General features: G+C 29.0%; 1 protein-coding gene across 1 annotated transcript in view; it reads right to left on the bottom strand.

Annotated features, from left to right (window-relative positions):
• Positions 1-14,036: 14,036 nt before the first annotated feature.
• LOC124418621 (furin-like protease 2) overlaps positions 14,037-21,520 on the bottom strand; it is a 13,168-nt gene continuing 5,684 nt past the window's right edge. Inside the window, exons 2-5 of the mRNA XM_046945370.1 lie at positions 19,777-20,080; positions 16,808-17,929; positions 14,311-14,498; positions 14,037-14,216 (exon numbers count right to left, since the gene is read on the bottom strand). Of these exons, the coding sequence (XP_046801326.1) occupies positions 14,056-14,216; positions 14,311-14,498; positions 16,808-17,929; positions 19,777-20,072 (1,767 nt within the window). The 5' untranslated portion in view covers positions 20,073-20,080 and the 3' untranslated portion in view covers positions 14,037-14,055. The remainder of the gene's footprint in view (positions 14,217-14,310; positions 14,499-16,807; positions 17,930-19,776; positions 20,081-21,520) is intronic.

The raw sequence follows: 21,520 nt of genomic DNA, 5'->3' as shown, positions 1-21,520 counted from the left end.
ACTGAACTAGAACTGAACTAGAACTGAACTAGAACTGAACTAGAACTGAACTAGAACTAGAACTGAACTAGAACTGAACTAGAACTGAAATAGAACTGAACTAGAACTAAACTAGAGCAGAAATAGTCTGGAACTGAAATAGTCTACAACTAGAATTGAAATAGAAATAAACGATTACTGCATTTCTCTTTTCATCCCTTAAAAGTCCTTTTTAATACTATTTAAATTTTTTGGAATATATTTTTACACAAATTAAACTAAATAAATTCTCAATAAATTCCATTTGAATTTAATTTAGCAATTTTGATGATATCATCAAGCAAAACAACACTCGAAGAACATACATAAACTTGAAAATTTAATTTCCTATTCAATTAATGAGATACAGTATAGAATTTACCAATCAAATATGTATGTATGTAAGAACGATATACCACCACCCCATACATCCATCTATTCGAACACTTTTTACTCAAACCCAAACTAAGCAACAATGGTCGTAAATACTTCAAGTGTCAATTTGCTAATATTAGTATATTAGGTGGATGGAGTAAAAAATCTGGTATTAAATAAATTTATTTTTGTATAGAACCAGCTAGAGAGAACTATTGGTAATTATAACGGTTGAGGAAGTTTTGAAGAGATTATGTTATTGATTTTATAAAAAACCGAACTATATATACATGTGTATATAGCTTTTTATAGTATTTTGACATATGTATATAATTAAAATTAAATTACTAAAAACATATTCGTATTTTTTTTTATTTTCTCTAATTCTGTTTAATTTTATGCCTTCAATTAACTTATTTATACCCCTAATAACTTCACAGAAACATCAGTTATATAAAAAAACAAGTACCAAGACAGATAACGACTTTATTTAGTAGTAAGTACTTGATTAAACACTAAATAAATTTACAAGTGGCAGTAAATGAGGTTTGCGAAAATCGTCTACAAAATCCACTAATTAAAACATAAAATACCAACTGATAATATTTAATAGAAGTCTTGCTTAAACTAAAACTAAATCAGAACTAGATCTGAATTAGAACTGAACTAGAACTGAACTGGAGCTGAACTAAAACTGAACTAGAACTAAACTAGAACTGAACTAGAACTGAACTAGAACAGAACTAGAACAGAACTAGAACAGAACTAGAACAGAACTAGAACAGAACTAGAACAGAACTAGAACAGAACTAGAACAGAACTAGAACAGAACTAGAACAGAACTAGAACTGAACTAGAACTGAACTAGAACTGAACTAGAACTGAACTAGAACTGAACTAGAACTGAACTAGAACTGAACTAAAACTGAACTAGAACTAAACTATAACTGAACTAGAACTGAACTAGAACTGAACTAGAACTGAACTAGAACTGAACTAGAACTGAACTAGAACTGAACTAGAACTGAACTAGAACTGAACTAGAACTGAACTAGAACTGAACTAGAACTGAACTAGAACTGAATTAGAACTGAACTAAAACTGGACTAGAACTGAACTAAAACTGAACTAACCTATAAAAAAAAAAACATGAGCCAAAAGCGAATTAAGTATTTTGAACATTAGAAACGTGGTTGAAATAGGAATATCGTTCATATCTTTCGATTTCAGAGTTCATATAAAATTTTAACTCGATACACTTTTAGTACTGTTTGTCCAAAGATTTTCCTATTCGCCTGTATTTCCCAAAGCGCTTTTTATTTGTGTAATTGTGTGTCAATAACCTTCTTTACGCACATAGTAGTATCCTTTAGTAAAATTAAATTTTTCTTATTTTTGCTTTTCCAAGGAATAGTCAAACGTTTCCTTGTTGTCTAAATAGAATAAATATACAATAAGAAATAATCAAATATTACATAATATAAAGAATTGAGTATTTTGTTATTGTGCTGTAAATCGTAGATGTTGGGGAAGCCATAACATTTGAAATTGATTGAACATTTGCTAATAAATGATAAATGGTAGAAAAAAACAAATACAAATGCACGCTTAAGAATATTTGAAGCTATTGAAAATCTAGAGGCGGGAATTGATAGCAACTCTGGGCAGCATACAGTAACAAATGTGTAGCAATAAAGAATTTATAATGTAGACTTTCGAAAAATCTTAATAACAATTTTTGCTAAAATTTAAAAATTATTTAATGATAATTATCTACTTAGTTTAAGATATATGTATTTCAAAAATTTTCAACAAAAATCTTTGCTAATTTTCAAAAAAACATAAACTTTAACAAAATTATTTTTTTAAAGCAAAAACTAAACAATAGAAAATTACATTTCTAGTGAAAAATAAAATCCTTACAAAAGTTGTTAGCTTTTGTTCTCTAACTTGAAACAAAAATATTCCAACACAAAAAGGAAACAAAAAATAATAAAGCAATTCCTTGAGGCTTTTTTTCTCTATTTCTTTAGTTTTCTATTAAATTCTTTTTGCTTTGTTAAGCTTGAAGTGTCACAAATTCTAAGAAAGGCAATTTTGTTTACATATTTTGAAAATAATAAATTTGACCATGAGACTCAAAAAAAAAAATAAGAAGAATATTATTATGGCGAGAATAAGATTTAAAGGTCAAGTTACAGGACGTATATAATTTATTTTTTTTGTTAAATGTGTCCGTAAATCATATTTATGTTAGGACACTCATACATACTTACATAGGAATATATATTAGTTTTTATCTGGTTATTTAATCATAAAATATATATAATCAAATAAAACTTTAATAAATTCCAATTGATAAGATGATTTATTAAATTAATCATTTGATCACATAATTTAAGTGACTTTTATAATATCTATATAATATATATGTATGTACATTGTTCATACATATATAGGACTTTGCAGTAATGCTTGTGGTATATAGTAGTCTTAACAATATTATTCAATTATTTGGGTCTTTGTTGGCATATAAAATATGTTGGAATTTATAGTAGTTTTAAACGTTAAGATATCCCTAAGAAAAAAGAAGATAACATAGTGTTTAAATCTTTATTGTTAAGTCGACAGTTTGGTCTTTCAAGTAGGTATCTTCGCGCTGTTAGTATAGTTTAAAAATACTTTCTGGCACGATATCTGTGATGATTTCTCCAAAGTTTTACTATCCTCTCCATATGTTGGACATTCCTCTGTATCCGCACATTCAATTTCTGTGTGTATTTTCTCAAAAAACATACTATCGTACTAACCATAGCTCTAGCTCGTTTTGAGAAAGATTCTAGTCCTGTTGTTTCTAATTTTATCCTTTTATTCATTATTCTAAGAGGATTTCAAATAATTTAGAGTTGTCTTTATTTTTAAAGAAGCAAAAGACAGAGACTAAAACAATTAGTTTTGTTTTTTCCCGGTTAACACAGGGAAACTTTTCGTATGTATGCTCACACATATATCTGCCGGTTCATATACCCCCCGAGGGCATGTTACCTTGGTGAAATCTCCACCTTGGTGTTATTGCAATCCCGGAATAGAGGAATAGAGGGAATAGAGGTGTTACCAACACCTGTAGTCGGCCAGGCCTTTGTATAAATTGAAAAGAGGTCTAACCATAGAGCCACATAATCTGGTACTACAAGTGGCCAGTTGCCCGCAGGAGTATGTTCTGGCTGGTCAGTTGGTTGAGGTTTCTTCGGTTTCTTCATATATCTGCCGGTTCATATACCCTCCCGAGGGCATGTTACCTTGGTGAAATCTCCACCTTGGTGTTATTGCAATCCCGGGGAATAGAGGTGTTACCAACACCTCTAGTCGGCCAGGACTATAAATTGGTATTTACAGTCTACCGCCTGGCTTAGCCTTTGTATAGATTGAAAAGAGGTCTAACCAGAGAGCCACATAATCTGGTACTACAAGTGGCCAGTTGCCCGCAGGACTATGTTCTGGCTGGTCAGTTGGTTGAGGTTCTTTCGAGATCCATGTAATGGCTGTAATTAAAACCCAAATTCGCGGGAAGAGTGAGTTGCGGTTAAAAGACTGATGTAAGGTAAAGTCAATATTTCGGGATAAGTTCGGTGCTGTTGCCGAAACAACAGATACCCCACAGAAGAGTGTCTGTGGGACTAAGCGTTAGAAATAAGTTGTTTTTCTGTGTGAACCGGCAAATATATGTGTGAGAATACGTAGGAATGAAAGAAAAAGTACAAGACAGTTCATTTGAGAGCTTATTTCTTAAAAGCCCATATCGGCAAAGAGCTTGCTTATACATGTATAAAAAACGATAAAAACCAGTAAGAGAACTTATTTTTTACTCTCTGCCGATATAGGCTTATGAGTATCTAAATACTTTGTTTCGTTACCGACTACACCCGAGAGATATGGTACCGCAAAGCTTACCTCTGTGAGATTATACGTTTAAATCCTAATTACTGTATTAGATTTAATATTATCACCTAATATCGGTTAGTATGGTAGGTAACACCTGCTGGTTCCATATTTATTTTAATTTAATTGTTATTGTTCTGAAATAGTGTTGTTAGAACCTTATGTCCGTTTTGTTACCCATCTCGCCTAAAGGTAAGAACCGTTCGTCTGTAAGTGACAACTCATATATCGGGAATATCGGGAAGCGTTCCTGATTAGCATAGTGCTCATCACACCTCCTGTGTCCAAGCAGCATCTTCGAAGAACTCTGCAATAGTTTGATATTACAGTTTTTTTTTATCAAAAGAAGCCCCCAGATAATTTAAGCAGAAGTAAAAACTAAGGCCTCATTCATTACATTTTCTCTTTATTAGGGGATGACCCCTACTCATGCAGAGCATTGTGCTCGAACTAGGAAAATAGGTTGTGAGAGGTATGATAAAGGGAGTAGGTTTGTGGACTATTGATTGAAACCTTTTCACATCGAAAGTTACGGGGAAAACTTCTGCAGAAAGTTTGTTCAACATACAAACACTCCGGCTGAAGAATGAATTTTCCCTGAAGTGTGTTGTGCGGTTCACTGGCCAATCGACCACAGATGGGTTGTGTACTTGATGACAGTCGTGTGCTAGGTAAAAATATGCGGGTATCGGCAACGAGTTCCCAATTTCAGAGGAACACATTCCATAACATAGATAGAACAGTAAAATACACCCCACGTTGCGACGGTGCTACAGTAAATCAATCGATTTGGATACCCTACTGTAACCGGCAAGAACTTCGCCCTCTCTTGTATGCGGTCGAGTAGCTTCAAAATAGATTTCGAACCTCCGTCCATCATACATTGAAGTTGTATTGAGTTGATCAGATGGAGTGAAGTATGTCTTATACCATTTCAAAAAACCGAGATACCTAAATGCTTCTTTCGACAGTTGGAAAATGTGTTTAGTCCATCGGACATCGCACTATATTTCCATGCCCAGAACATCAAGAGTTACTGATTTCTTAATATTAACACCATCCATAAATTTAGATGAACCAACATTATCTGTCATACGTTTGTATTTTAAAAGAGTTTTTTAATTATTAACTATTTTATTAGTAAAACTAATATTTAGTTATTATGCTTTCAACTTCAGCATATACATACTTCCCATAAATTTCTAATTTATTCAAAATTATTTACCTTTATTTACTTTATAGTTACACATTTATTTTAAATACTATTTAATTAAAATCTGTTTAATTAAGTATGATTTACACACATTTAGTTATATTTCTCTAACATTATATTTACTTAATGGACATATTTATAAAAATTGTTTATATTTTTATTAAATAGACAGATGCAAAATAAATAAACAATATAAAAGTAAATAAACATATCAATTTTATGTTCTACATACAATTAATGTATGCATAAATTAATAATGAAATTCGATTAAATACTCCACAAAAAAATTAAATAAAGAATAGAAAATTATTTGACAAAAAAACTAAAAAACAAATAAAACACTGGCTAACAAAACTATGTATTAGTAGAAACTTTTCTAAACTTCTATCCTTCTTTTTTGTTAGCTAGTGTTTGTACATAAACTATAAGCAACACAAAAAAATCATCAAACACGCGGTTTATTTAAATTACCCCAACAACTGTCAATTAATTTCAATTTTAATATGAATTTAATTATGTTCTTATATTATTCGTTGTTGTTTTTTCATATAAAATAATAAAAATCATAAAAAAACTCACAATAAACTAAACAAATACAATGTTTAGAATAAAAGCCATATACAGACAGCAGTTGCAATGGTGGTGGAAAATATTACAATAAATTCAATGACATTTTGCCAGCTTCATAACGTCATGAAGCGTAACAAAAAATTTGTGAAAAAATTAAATTGATAAAAATTTAATAAAACTAATTAAACAATTTTGTATCTGATAATATAAAAAAAATAGCAAGGTAAATATTTTAAGCATTACAACTGGATGTTAGTGTGGAAATTTTCCAATAGAAAATTGTCAATAACTAAGCCACTTTCTCAATAGAAAACTCAAAAACTGAGAAAGTTTTTCAAGTACTTTCTCTATTAATAAGATTTCAATAATTAAGCAACATTATCTATGGAAAAGTTGCTAGTAACTAAGCAACATTTTCTATTGAAAAGTTGAAGAAAACAGAGCAAATTTTCCTACTGAAAAGTTGTCAGTAACTAAGCAACTTTACTATAACTTTAGAATAGAAATGTTGTCATTAACTGAGCAACTTTTTCGGTAAAAATGTTGTCAGTAACTGAGCAACTTTTTCTATAGAAAAGTTGTCAGTAACTGAGCAACTTTTTCTTTAGAAAAGTTGTCAGTAACTGAGCAACTTTTTCCTTAGAAAAGTTGTCAGTAACTGAGCAACTTTTTCCATAGAAAAGTTGTCAGTAACTAAGCAACTTTTTCCATAGAAAAGTTGTCAGTAACTGAGCAACTTTTTCCATAGAAAAGTTGTCAGTAACTGAGCAACTTTTTCCATAGAAAAGTTGTCAGTAACTGAGCAACTTTTTCTATAGAAAAGTTGCCAGTAACTGAGCAACTTTTTCCATAGAAAAGTTGTCAGTAACTGAGCAACTTTTTCCATAGAAAAGTTGTCAGTAACTGAGCAACTTTTTCCATAGAAAAGTTGTCAGTAACTGAGCAACTTTTTCCATAGAAACGTTGTCAGTAACTGAGCAACTTTTTCCATAGAAAAGTTGTCAGTAACTGAGCAATTTTTTTCGTAGAAAAGTTGTAAGTAACTGAGCAACTTTTTTCAAAGAAAAGTTGTCAGTAACTGAGAAATTTTTTCATAGAATGGTTGTCAGTAACTGAGCAACTTTTTCTGTAGAAAAGCTGTCAGTGACTGAGTTACTTTTTCTATAGAAAAGTTGTCAGTAACTGAGCAACTTTTTCTATAGAAAAGCTGTCAGTAACTGAGTTACTTTCTCTATAGAAAAGCTGTCAGTAACTGAGTAACTTTTTCTATAAAACTGAGCAACTTTTTCTATACAAAAGTTGTCTCTCTATTGCTATAGAAAGGTTATCTGTAACTGAGCAGCTCTTTCTATAAAACTGAGCAACTTTTTCCATAAAAAGGTTGTCAGTAACTGAGCAACCTTTTCCTTATATAAGTTGTAAGTAACTGAGCAACTTTTTCTATAGAAAAGTTGTCAGTAACTGAGAATTTTTTTCTATAGAAAAGTTGCCAGTACCTGAGCTACATTTGTTATAAAAAAATTTGTCTGTTACTGAACAATTTTTTATAGAAAATTTTGTAGAAAAGTTTTCATTAACTTAACAACGTTTTCGATAGTTTTTTTAAGTTGTCTGTAGCGAAGCAACTTATCAGTAAGTAAGCCACTTTATTTAAATAAATCTTGTCAGTAACTTTTTTATAGAAACATTGTCCACTCCTGAGCAACTTAAACATTGCATGCAAGATCCCCTATTAAAACTTCAGTCCACATTGAAAATTAAATAACAATCAAAAATCCAGTTTAATTTAGATTATATGGAATAAGTATTGAAAACATACAACAAACATTTTTAAATAAATATGCCATATTTACAAAATTGCATGTCAAATATTATGGTTAACAAAAATTCATAAAGTAGGAAAAAAAAAAACAAAGAAACAAAGCCTTGAATAAAAACTGAAAAATAACATGTCAGTCAAATGCAGATTCTTCGAAGTCAAAATGAATGAATAAGCGAACGAATGAGTGAGTAAATGAAGAAATGAGAAATAAGTTATACGTACATGTGCAGGTTCGTTGTCGTCCGTTGTCATAAAGAGATGGATGAAATGAAATACAAATATTTTGAAAGTATATATGTAGATATGAAGATACCAGCATCTGTATGAACGTCCATACATAATTTTTGTAATATAACATAAATTTATGTACTTAACACATGGATTTAAATGAACCCAAAATAACCCTTTAAATACCAAATTTTTTACATATATAATACAAAGTGATATTAATTTATTTAGTTTAAGTTTAGTTTATTTATAATTTAGTTTGTATTTGGTTCCATATGATTTTAATGGGTTAATTTCATACATGTTTTTATTGTTTTATTAATATGCTGGTCAGACTAGATTGACATGTGTATTACAAAAGAACCATAATATATAAATATGTTTTAGTGGTAAAATTAACCAGCTCAGTCTAGAATGTTAAACCAATAGACTATGAATTTCTTACTAGTTAAGCACCTTTTTATACAGAAAAGTATGCAGTATCTGAGTAACTTTGTCAGCTACTGAGCAACTTGTCCCATAGAAAAATTGAGAGTAATTGTGCAACTTTTTCTATAATATATAAGCAACTATTTCTATTGTTGCAGCTTTTTCAATAGTTAAGTTACCAATAATTATGCAACTTTTTCTATAGAAAAGTTGTCAGTAACTGAGCAACTTTTTCTATAGAAAAGTTGTCAGTAACTGAGCAACTTTTTCTATAGAAAAGTTGTCAGTAACTGAGCAACTTTTTCTATAGAAAAGTTGTCAGTAACTGAGCAACTTTTTCTATAGAAAAGTTGTCAGTAACTGAGCAACTTTTTCTATAGAAAAGTTGTCAGTAACTGAGCAACTTTTTCTATAGAAAAGTTGTCAGTAACTGAGCAAGTTTTTCTATAGAAAAGTTGTCAGTAATTGAGGATCTTTTTCTATAGAAAAGTTGTCAATAATTGAGCATCTTTTTCTATAGAAAAAGTATCCTTTTGTACAAAAAAGTTGGCAGTAACTGAGTTAATTTTTCTTTAGAAAATAAGTTTCTATTTAAATAATTGGACAACTTTTCTGGTAGAAAACGAAAAGAGCAACTCTTACTTATTATGACAACATCTGCATCGAATTTCTCTGTTAGTTTGAGTGTGTTTTTTTAAATTTTTGTGGATTTGTGTTTAAGACGTATAACAATTTAATAGGAATTTATGGTTTGTGTTGGTTAAATGAAAAAAAAAAATTAAAAGTCTATATAGTTGTCATTTGCACTTCCATTTAGCAGGTAATCGAATTTTAATTGTTTTCTTATTGTGGTTGTTTTCTGTAGTTGTGCTAAGAAAACCCCCAATTTATTATAACAAAATTTCCGTTTTATAATTGAATTTATTCTAGTTTTAATAAAACATACAAAAATGTACTAAATGATTGTAATTTATTAATTTCTAAGAAAAATATTATTGAAGTGGTACGTAAAGTGGTTATATTAAGAATAAAGAAAACTATTGTTGAGACCATATGATACCCTACTCCAGTGACTATGGTATTAGATTATTTTTTTAATAATAGGAAATTTAATTTGATTTTTACTATAATTTCGGATTTTTTTTACTTATTGTTGACGAAATAAGAGATTTTCTACAAGAGGGCTTATTTAATTACGTCTTCATCATAAAATTTCATAGTGTAAGTAGTGTTTATAAGTAAATGTTCTCATATGCTGAAGGGGGTTTGTATGGGAGCTAGGATCATTACAAAAGTCGATAGTGTCATTTAAACTTCTTTAAAACGAAGTTTTGACGACTATTGTTGAAATACTACACATTTAATTATGAACCCAAAAGCTTTATTCAGGGCTTAAGGTTGTTGCGGTAGAGTCGAAATAATGGACCGATTTCAAACATTTTCAATAGAGTTCGTACTTGTGTCGAAAGAAGAGTATGTAAAGATTATTATCTTGAAAATTGCGACCTGTAACGTGCGCACAAGCTTTCCATAGATACACCGTCAGATAGACGGATGGACATAAGTAAATCAATGAAGAAAGTGATGCTGAGCAACTACTGTAGTAGTTGAAGTTATAAATATTAATATAAAACTATAAAAAATTCATGTTTTATCAAAATCACTTTTTTATAGAAAATCATTTTTTTTAAAGCGTATTTTTTGGTATTTTTATAAAATTTATATAAGTGTTACATTTTATAAATTATTTTCAAAAATGTATCTTTTTATAGAATCTTTTCGTAAATTTTCTTTTTTTTACAATTTCTTATTTGAATTTTCTTTTAGAAAAATGTTGTTTATTTTCTAATATTAGTTTTCCAATGTTTCTCTTTTTATATAAAAAAAATTGCTAAATGTCGTTTGTCCTTTTTTTTAGAAACTTTTTGGAAAAATTCTCTTTTTACAGAAAATTTTCGAAAAATTTATAAAAAGTTTGTAAACATTTAAAAAAATATCGGAAAATATCTCTCTCTATATAAAAATTTTTGGGAAATTTTCTCTTTTTATAGAAACTTTTGATTTTTTTCTTTTATAGAATATTGTTATTTTTTTTAGAAAATTTTCGAAAAATTTCTCTATTTATAGAAAATTTTCGGAAAACATCTTTTCTAATAAAAATTTTTTTATAAAAAATTTTCGGAAATTTTTTCCTTAAAAAAATCCAAAAACTTCTTTTTTATAGGAAATTTTCGGAAAATTTCTAAAATATTTAAAAAGAATTTTTAAAATTTTTTCTTATAGAAATTTTTTGGAAAATTTCTTTTTTTTATAGAAAATTGTCGAATTTTTTCTATTTTATAAAAAATTTTGGAACTTTTTTTTTTGTTTTAAAACTCAACACAAAAGCTTTATACCGTTCGTACTATAGTAGTGTAGGTTATAAAAACCCAATAATTAACAGAGAACCACAAACCATCCTCTACCTTTATTTTTTTTAAAGTTCACTTCCACTTGAAGTATAAATGACAAATTTAATCTCTAGCTAAACTTAACATGATAACACCGATTTATATTTATACATATGTAAGTATGTATGTATGTACATAAAACTATGTAGTTATTAGAGCTTGTATATGTAGCAACGATAAACAGCTTTTTACCAAGGATTATCTTAGTGAGTTCGATTTTTTTAAATTTCATACATTTGACTCTCTTTCTACAACTTAATCAATCTTTTTATCTTAGTGTCTCAAGTAATCTAATGTATATAAATACAGCACTATATACATGGAGTAGGTTTTTCTCCAATTGCAGCTCTAAACATATAGTGTAAGAATATCATGTAATTTTCAATAGTTACATGATCCTCTATATAATTATAGGAGTAAAATTATGAATATGTTTGAAGTATATAATTTTATATACATGAATGGTTGGGTGGATAACATATGTATGTATAATAATGATTTAAAACTAAAACTGTAGTGGTGGTAACAGTGTATAAATTTAAGTAATTATAATATGATAAAGACACAAACACAATATCAAATAAGTATGAAATTATAGTCGGGTGAGGCCGACCATATAATACCCTACACCAAAAATATGTAATTTAGTTGCAATAATAAAGTATTTAAGTTGAATTTTACCTTGCCCCAGAATTACTTAAGCCATTTATTGTTGAATGAAATTGTGGACATTGAGGTGAAATCATGATGGGGGCTTTTCATAGGGGCTCGGGTCATATGAGGATCTATTAATATGGAATTCGTGAGGGTCATCATGTCTTGTATAGAACTTGGTTTTTGCAGCTTTTTGTCGAGATATGAGTGTATTAAACATAATTTTGAACTTGAAAGCCCTATTCGGCGGGTCTGGTACAGTCCATGTACAAACACTTTGTTGAAGTACTCGAGATATCTAATCTCTTGACATAGCAGCCCCATTGTGGAATGACAGGCAGCATAGGATCAAATCCTAATGCGAACCCCGACAAGGAAAAAACAATCTCCGGCCTAAGGTCAATAGAAGGGGGTGACGCCTCCCAACATCAGGTGAAATCAATCTTCCGGCAAATCGGAAGGTGACCACCCTTATGATGTCATGAAAGATTGTTTTATTCAAAATGTAATCCCCATCATCTAATAACCCATTCCAGTGCATTCATTAACCTCTTTAAGCCAGCGCAACCACACTACTGAGATAGCTCTGTTGTTTTGGCAACAGCATCTAGAGACATAGTCGCGTAGCATGTACTAATATATCCTGTGGAGATGGCAACAGCACCGAAAAACTTCCCCAAAGCGTAAAAAAGGCATACTAAATCAGTACTTATCTCCAATATATGTAGACTTTCCCGATCTTTCATCGCATCAGTTTCATTCCCATGATCATAAAGATCGCTCTACGGGATGACAGGCATCCACTGACCTGACAATTCCCCATAATATACCGGCATCCCACTACACGACCGGTTAGAGTTACCGATAGTTTTTAGAAACGCAGCATATCCTCTTTTTACACAGATCTGTTTTGTGGGCAACCGGCTACCTGTAGTGCCAGATAATATGGCGCTCTGGTTAGACCTCATGCCAAATTATTCCTAGGCGAAGCCAAGGATACAATTGACATCACTAGTTTATAGTTCCAGGATACTAAAGGTATTGGTAGCACCTCTTTACCCTGGGATTACAATACACCATGATGGACATTTCATCATGGAAACATGCCCGGGGGTTGTCCCTGGGACAATACAAGATCATGTACCAAATTTCATTGAATTATATCCAAAATTGCAACCTTTAATTTGAATACAAAGTTTAAAAGCCCTATTCGGCGGTTTCAGTTGTATGGGGGCTAGGTGAAATAATGAACCGATATAAACCATTTTTAATAGGCTTCGTCCTGGGGACAATAGAAGATCATGTATCAAATTATCATCTTCAAAATTGCGACCTTTAGTTTGATTACAAGGTTTACATGGACGGACAGACAAACAGACAGACGGACGGGCATTGCTAAATCGAGGTTTAGGAGCAATATTATTGTGCATTACAAACATAAGCATAAACCCAATATACTCTCCCCACTAAAGTGGTGTAGGGTATAAAAACGATTGTATACAAAGACACACTAATACTCTTTATAATAAACAGCATACATATTGATGGAGGTTATACCCAGCAAGTTAACAAAGCGTCAATGTATCAGAATTACACAAAATTATAAACAAATAAGAAACTATTAAATTTTCCATTTTTTTTTTAATTTTTTCTCTTAAAATAAAGAAAATTTTGTTTTATAGAAAAATGTTTACTTATAGCTATCACATATATATAAGAAATGTCTCCCCTTACAGCTGGGCAATGTTAGTTTCTATTATTATTTCCATGTAGTAGTTGTAGTTATTGTAAGTATAATGACTGCAAGCAAACTGTGTGTTTTTTTTGAAGAATTAAATGCTTTTTCCACCAACACTAATGAGGCACTTGTTGTACTGCTATTACTTAAGTGTACATTTATATGTATATATATCCTTGCACATAAACAAGGATGTGTTAGCTAGTATAGGTACATATACATATGTCTAAAACAAGCATTTGAGGTAAGTTTTGTAAGAGGAAAAGTGTCAAGGTGGAAGTTAAGTAGTTTCTATGTATAATTATGCATAAAGAAAGTTTATAGTGCGAAGGATTTAAAACAAAAACTTCAATTTCTTCTTTATCTACTATATTTCATAAGAATAATATAAAACTATAATAAATTACATAACATTTTGTTAACCAAACTTGTTATAAATTTGATAGACCAAAAAAAAAAAAAAAAACGCTTACTTAATCTTTAGCAAAATTTTCTAAAAATAACAAAATATAAAGAAATATTTTGTTAACAAAAACTTTATACCTCTTATATCATTTACTTTTTATAGAATATTATTAAAACATAAAATAATGTATGTATGTATCACAAATCACAAAACTTACTTGTATTCTTCAGTTTCATAGGTATGCAGAGGACACGAAGAGAAACATTTATGTTCATGCATAACTAAATGATGTTCACATGATGTACAATAATCGGGACGATCTTGACATGAACCACAATTAGCTTCACATGGCACACAAGTTTTATTATCATAATCTGCAATGTAAGAGAATGTACATATTTAGCAAAATTTATCAAATATTAAAGATTTATGGGATTTTTTCTTTAGATTCTTTCGACTTGCACTTACTTTCATAATATCCTTCAGGACAAACTTGTAGACAAACAGCCAAATCTGTTACATGCAAATGAGCTGGAGCACAAGTTAAGCAACTGTCTTGACCGGCACCAGCACAAGTTTCACATGATTCATGACAAGGCCAGCAGACACCTCCCTGATTGGGGAAGGAACGAGGAGGACAACGGCTTACACAGGTGCTGTAAGTATATACAAATTTTCTTTCTTTATAGAAAATCTTTGAAACTAATAATTTTTGATTTTCTAGAAAATGTTCAACATTTTCTTTTTGAAATTTTTTTGTTATTTTCTTTTTCTTTTCAGATTTTTTTTTCTTTATTTATAAAAAAATTTGCGGAAAACTTCTTGTTTAATGGAAAATTTTCACAAAAATTCTCTTTTCATAGAAAATTTTCTGAAAATGTTTCTTTCTGAAAATAACTTTCAATATATTTTTCTCTTTTAAATATTTTTAGAATTTTTAGAAAAATTTTAAAAATTTTGTGGAATTTTATTTTGAAATTTAACTTTTTATTTAAACCATTTCGGAAAAATGTTTTTATTTAAAAAAATATCAAAAATTCTCTTTTCATAAAAAAAATTTCAGAAAATGTTTCTTATTGAAGAAAACTTTCCACATTTTTTTATTTTTTAAATATTTCTTTTAATTCTTAGAAAAATTTTAAAATTTTATTTTTTATTTTTTTTTTTAAATTTAACTTTTTATGAAATATTTTTGGAAAATTTCTTTATTTAAAAGAAAAATTCCCAAAAATTCTCTTTTCATAGAAAATTTTCAGAAAATGTTACATTTCATAGAAAAATTTCAGAAAAGGTTTCTTTTTGAAGAAAGCTTTCAATAAATTTTTTTTTTGTAAATATTTTTTAAATTTTTAAAAAAAATTTGAAAATTTTGTAGATTTTTTATTGAAAATTTCACTTTTTATGAAACATTTTCGGAGAACTTCTTTATTTTAAAAAAAATTTCGTAAAAATTCTCTTTTCATAGAAAATTTTCAAAAAATGTAAAAAAAAACTTTCGAAAAATTCTTCTTTTCTAAATATTTTACAAATTTTTGAAAAAATAATTTTTTTTTTTTATTTTTTGAAAATTTCATTTTTTAACAAATGCTTATTTTTTAATTTAAAGAAAAATTTTTAAATATTTTCGATTTTTTTGAAAAATCCTTGGAAAACTTCTTTATAAAAAAAAATTGGGAAAAATTCTTATTTAATAAAAAAATTTTCGCAGAAGTTCTCTTTTTATAAAAAATTTTGAAAAATGTGTAGAAAACTTTTGAAAAATTTTCTCTTTTACAAATTTTTCGAATTTTTGGAAAAAGTTATACTTTTTTGTTTTTTTTTTTTTTTTTTGGAAAACTTTTAAACATTTTTTTATTTTTTAAATATATTTAATTTTTTTTTTTGAAAAAATTGAAATTGTAGATTTTTTTTAATTTAATTTTTATCGAAAAACCCTCGGAAAAATTTATTTCCGAAGATTTTTCGTTATTTTTACTTATAAAAAATTGTAAAAATTATTTTTGAATTCTATTTACATAGAAAATCTTACAAAAAAGTGTAGAAAACTTTGAACAACTTTTTTTTATATCTTCGAATTTTTAGAAAAATTTAAGTTTTTTTTTTATTTTTTATTTTTTTTTCGAAAATTTCACTTTTTATAAAAAAAAATGTTCGGAAAAATTCTTTTTTCACAAAAAAAAAAATTTTGGAAATATTTTTTTATAAAGTATTTTGAAAAAGTTTTATTTCCACGAAAATTTTTCTCTTTTTGTAAAAAATTTTCGGAATAATTTTTCTAAAAAAATTCTCATTATAGAAAATTTTTAAAAAGTTTATCTTTTTATAAAAACTTTTGGAACAATTCTCTTTTTGTAGAAAATTTTCGGAACATTTCTCTTTTTAAAGAAAATTTTCAGTACAATTCTCTTTTTGTAGAAAATTTTCGAAATAATTTTTGTAGAAAAATTTCGGAACAATTCTCTTTTTATAGAAAAATTTTTAAAAATTTATATTTAAAAAAAAAAAATTTATAGAGAATTTTTGAAAAATTTCTATTTTTTTAAAAAAATTTATAGAGAATTTTTGAAAAATTTCTATTTTTTTAAAAAAATTTTGGAACAATTCTTTTTTTATAGAAAATTTTTGGAACAATTCCCTCTTGATAGAAATTTTTCGGAACAATTCTCCCTTTTTGTGTAAAATTTTCGCAAAATTTCTCATTTAATATTTTTTATGCAAAATGTCTCTTTTTAAAGAAAATTTTCATAAAATTTATCCTTTTAAAGAACATTTTCTCAAAATTTATGCTTTAAAAAAAAAATTCGCAAATTAATCTTTTTACAGAAAATTTTATAAAAATTTCTTATTTTATAGAAAAAAAATCGCAAATTTTTCTTCTATATACAATTTTTGCAAACTTACTATTTTATATAAAAATTTGTTTAAAATTTTCTCTTTAGAAAACCAATTTTCTTTTTATACTTACTTATCCAAACGATAATGTTTGCAGGCCACACACTGAGTCGGACCTCGACCATAACAACCCTGTGAGTCACACTCAGGATCACAGTCGTGCAAGACTAGCTTATTATTCGAATCGGCCATAACATTTTGTCTTTGAGGTGTGGGGATATTATGACCATCTACCGTAGTTACTGCCTGCTCTGGATTAGAACCGGCTCCGGTGTAGAGATTTTGAAAATTTAAAAAACTTGAAAACTGATCAGCACTCAAGGGTTGTCCCAAATCCGATTCTGTGGGATACGTATAAACAGGCGGCGAAACTAAATCACTTTTTAAACGCATTGGCTGGACGGCAGTACCATAGAAAATCAATTGCCACTTAGATAAAATACCTGGTTGGTTGACACGTCTACGACCACCATTAATAATCTGTAAAGTCCATCTACCCTCAGCCTTTTCGCCCCAAAAGTGAACACTCAAGAATGGCCAATCATCGAAATTGGATTTAGCAATATCTCTAGGTCTCTCAAACAACAGGGTACTAGTTGTGCCCATGGGAGATGTTAGGAGTATGCGTAAATTACCGCGAGGGAAGAATCTCAAAGTGATTCTACATTGTACATGTTCCAAATAGCGTACTTCATTAATAGTACCAGCACAGCCATTAACATCCATGTGAGTAGCTAAAGTGTAACCATAGGTTCCCTCTATTTTACGATCTTCATTATTTTCACGCGATTTGCAAATATGTTGGGGTGGAACAGTAGACCATTGCTCGGCCAACGAGACCATGGCTCCAGCATCCATTAAACCATAACCGAATTTATGACTGTACTTGCGTTTTACACCGTTCAACATCCAACCGGCTTCCTTTTCCAATGGTGAAGGTCTGGAGGTATAGACTACCAAATATTGCATGTCACGCCAAGTTAAATTGGGATTTGCCTCCAAAGCCAAGGCACAGATGCCAGCAGCCAAAGGAGCCGATGCAGATGTACCAGTATGCTCGGCTGTACAAATGTGATCGGGTCTTAGGCGACCGTCCATATCAACAGTAGCTACACTCTTGTCATGTCCAGGAGTACCAGAACTGTAGGTGGTAGCCAGGGTAGAAGAACATTCTTCCAAATACCAAGGTTTATAGCTGTAAATTGATAAAAGTGATAAAAATACATTAATTAATGTTTTCATTAATTTTTCAATATTTTTGTCAAGATAAATGTATAACTAATTGATGGTAGATTAATCATTTAAATTGTCATTAAATTTATAATCGCTTTAATAAAATCTTATCGTAATTTGCTGGATTTTTATAGCAAATTAATTTGTATTAAAAACACTGTAAAAATATTATTAAAAAATTAATTGTGGTATGCTACTATTAATTAATATAAATTTAAATTTTAGTAGGTACTTTACAATTTTGCCCTTTTTTGCCTTCTTATAATAACACAAGTTTTAAAGTATTAATTACTTATTAAGAGCAAAATATATTTTAATTTGTATATTATTTGTGGTGCTTTTTTTGCCTTTTATTATTAAAAACGTTTTTATTGGTTTATAACAAATTAAAATGCTTATAATTGCCAATTAGGGTTTGTTGGTGTTTATGGTCATTGTGTGTTATGTTTTTGATGATGTTGCTATTGCTTTTGTTGTCGTTGCGTTTGGTTGTTAGTGTTTTTATTAACTGTATGGTAAATGTATTTAACATTGTTTTATTTAAAAAGAAAATTAAAAAAAAACTGCAAAACATATAGTCGATCTATGACAACCCTACAATATGTAAAATCACTGCTAAATAAATTTTTGTATCTTTTCGTTCAGTTCTAGTTAAATTGTACTTCAGCTCCAGATGAATTCTAGTTTAGTTCTAGTTCATTTCTAGTTTATTATTTCAGCTCTAGTCCAGTTCTAGTTCAATTTTAGTTCAATTTTAGTTCAGATCTAGTTTAGTTCTAGTTCAGTTCTAGTTCAGTTCTAGTTTAGTTCTAGTTCAGTTCTAGTTCAGTTCAGTTCTAGTACAGTTTTAGTTCAGTTCTAGTACAGTTCTAGTTCAGTTCTAGTTGAGTTCTAGTTGAGTTCTAGTTCAGTTCTAGTTCAGTTCTAGTTCAGTTCTAGTTCAGTTCTAGTTCAGTTCTAGATCAGTTCTAGTTTAGTTCTAGTTCAGTTCTAGTTCAGTTCTAGTTCAGTTCTAGTTCAGTTCTAGTTCAGTTCTAGTTCAGTTCTAGTTCAGTTTTAGTTCAGTTCTAGTTCAGTTCTAGTTCAGTTCTAGTTCAGTCCTATTTCAGTTCTAGTTCAGTTATAGTTCAGTTCTACTATCTTTTATCGTTATAGCTGATCAAATATATAATATGATTTAAATACAGCAACAAATAGTATTATGTTTATACATATATATTTTTTGAAGAACTTTATTCAAAAAAGTATTTTTCAATTATTTGCATTTATATGTGTTTTTTAAACCTGTTGTTATATATTAATTACACATTAAATACAGGAGAAAATAAGATACCCCAACACCCCACGTCGAAACTACACATATTTATGTTGATTGCATTTTTAAATAAAATTAAATTTAATACAAATAGACTATAAAACCTATTAAATAAAATATTGTTTATTGGTTAAACCAGTTTTTTCTTTGAAAACAATTTCTATAAAATTGCTGTTTATGCGGTGGTTAATAACTAATTAAAACCAAAAAAAAAAAAAACTTAAAAAATATTGTTGCTGTTATTCAATGTAAATGTCTGTCTGTTGTATTGGTGAAACGGTGTGCATGTTTGTGTTCTTAATTAAACATTATACAAAGTTTATATTTTATAATAATTTGCATAATTTGGTTTGTGTTTTTTGTTATTTTTGTATATTAACATTATATTATTTTAGTCTCATTATAAGCATATTTTTGTGTTAAAGCCATTAATTAATTTAATAGAATTTAATAGGAAAAAAACTGTAAAATTTCTTTTAGTGTTTTTTACTTACCCTCCTTGTGTGGCCGAAGAGATGGACAAGGTGAAAATGGAATTGGTATAACCATCACAATTGCAGGAATCCGTATAACGTCCACCATTACCTGAAGCCCAAACAAAAATTGAACCTTTGCCTTGACGACCGCTGGTAACACCATAAATAAAGGCACGTCTAGCCAAAGGTCCAGGGCCATCTACTGTTGATCCATCATCCTCAGGACCCCATGAAGCGCTGTAGATATCGATATGAGAAGGATTTAAACTTAAAGCTTGAGCCTCAACAACATCATTAACTTTGCCATCCAACATACGAACACCTGCGAAATAAATAAGAGAAAATATAATTAATTAAATCTTACACGAGAAAAAATATTAAGCGAATATTTGTGTAAAATTATAAAAATTAAAAAAAAAGATCCTGTATCTCTCTCTTTCCTTTCCAGCTCTTAGGACAACCACCATGGGCAAAACGAAAAAAAAAGAAATCCTTTAGCAAAATTTCGTTTATTTTCTGTTATATGTTCGCGGCATATGTCAATGTAAACATTTAAACAACAACAACTATACACATGTCCTTCTGGTCAATGTTTTCGTTTTCATAAGTGAAGGACATCTACATGCAGAATCTCTCATTTACTATTATTTTTCCAACAGATACTTAAAATATTTTGCTTTTTATTTCCTTATAAAAAAATACAAAAAAAAAGTATTTTCTTTGTCTCCTTTTTATTTTTACTTTAAGTGTCCTGTCATTTTTGTTTGCAAAATGCACTTGAGCTTTTTTTAAAACTCTCTTACACTTAACGTTTGCTTTCCGTTTAAATATTTCAAGTTTATTTCAAGCAAACGTGATTGTAAAAGAGAGGATGAATAAAAAAGTTTCTTGTAATTATATACATACAAACATATATATTTAAAAGTTTATTTGTATGTGTTTGAATTGGGAAGTACGCTTAAGTGTGTGCGATTTTTGCGGTGCAAATGAACTTTTTCACAACATTTTGTTGATTTTTATGTTGTTGTTAAAGCATTGTTCAATTAATTTAATTTTAGTATTTTGTTTTTCTTTTTCTCCCGCTTTGCACATTTTTATTGGAGTATTCTTAAACTTTTTTTAATTTAATTCCCTGCTGGGTATTTTTCGCCTTTATTCTTACTACTTTTTTTTCTTATTTTGGCAAAGTCTGCTATAGTTTTGTTTTTGCTACACAATAGTGTTACAGCGAAAAAAACTTGGTATGTTGTTTTTACGAAAGTAATTTTTATGTCGCAATGCAGGATATTAAAATTGGTACTTCTCAAATTAAAACTCAGTAAATGAAAATTAAAATTTACGTTTAAAGTTGCTGCTTAAAATTAATTAAATATAAAGAAATGTTTAAAAAATAATGAAATTTATTAACTAGAAGAACGCTAAAAGAATTGTGATATAATATTTCACTTGAGAAGAAAACAGATTTTGATTGAAAAAGAATTAGCTTAAAATAAAACTGAACTAGAACTGAACTAGAACTGAACCAGAACTGAACTAGAGGTGAACTAGAACTGAACTAAAACTGAACTAGAACTGAACTAGAACTCGAACTGAACTAGAACTGAACTAGAACTGAACTAGAACTGAACTAGAACTAGAACTGAACTAGAACTAAAACTGAACTAGAACTAGAACTGAACTAGAATTGAACTAGAACTGAACTAGAACTGAACTAGAACTGAACTAGAACTGAACTAGAACTGAACTAGAACTGAACTAGAAC

This window comes from Lucilia cuprina, chromosome 3 (assembly GCF_022045245.1).
Source record: "Lucilia cuprina isolate Lc7/37 chromosome 3, ASM2204524v1, whole genome shotgun sequence".
In the NCBI taxonomy this organism is placed as follows: Eukaryota; Metazoa; Arthropoda; class Insecta; order Diptera; family Calliphoridae; genus Lucilia; species Lucilia cuprina.
This window is presented reverse-complemented; position numbering and strand designations above follow the sequence as displayed.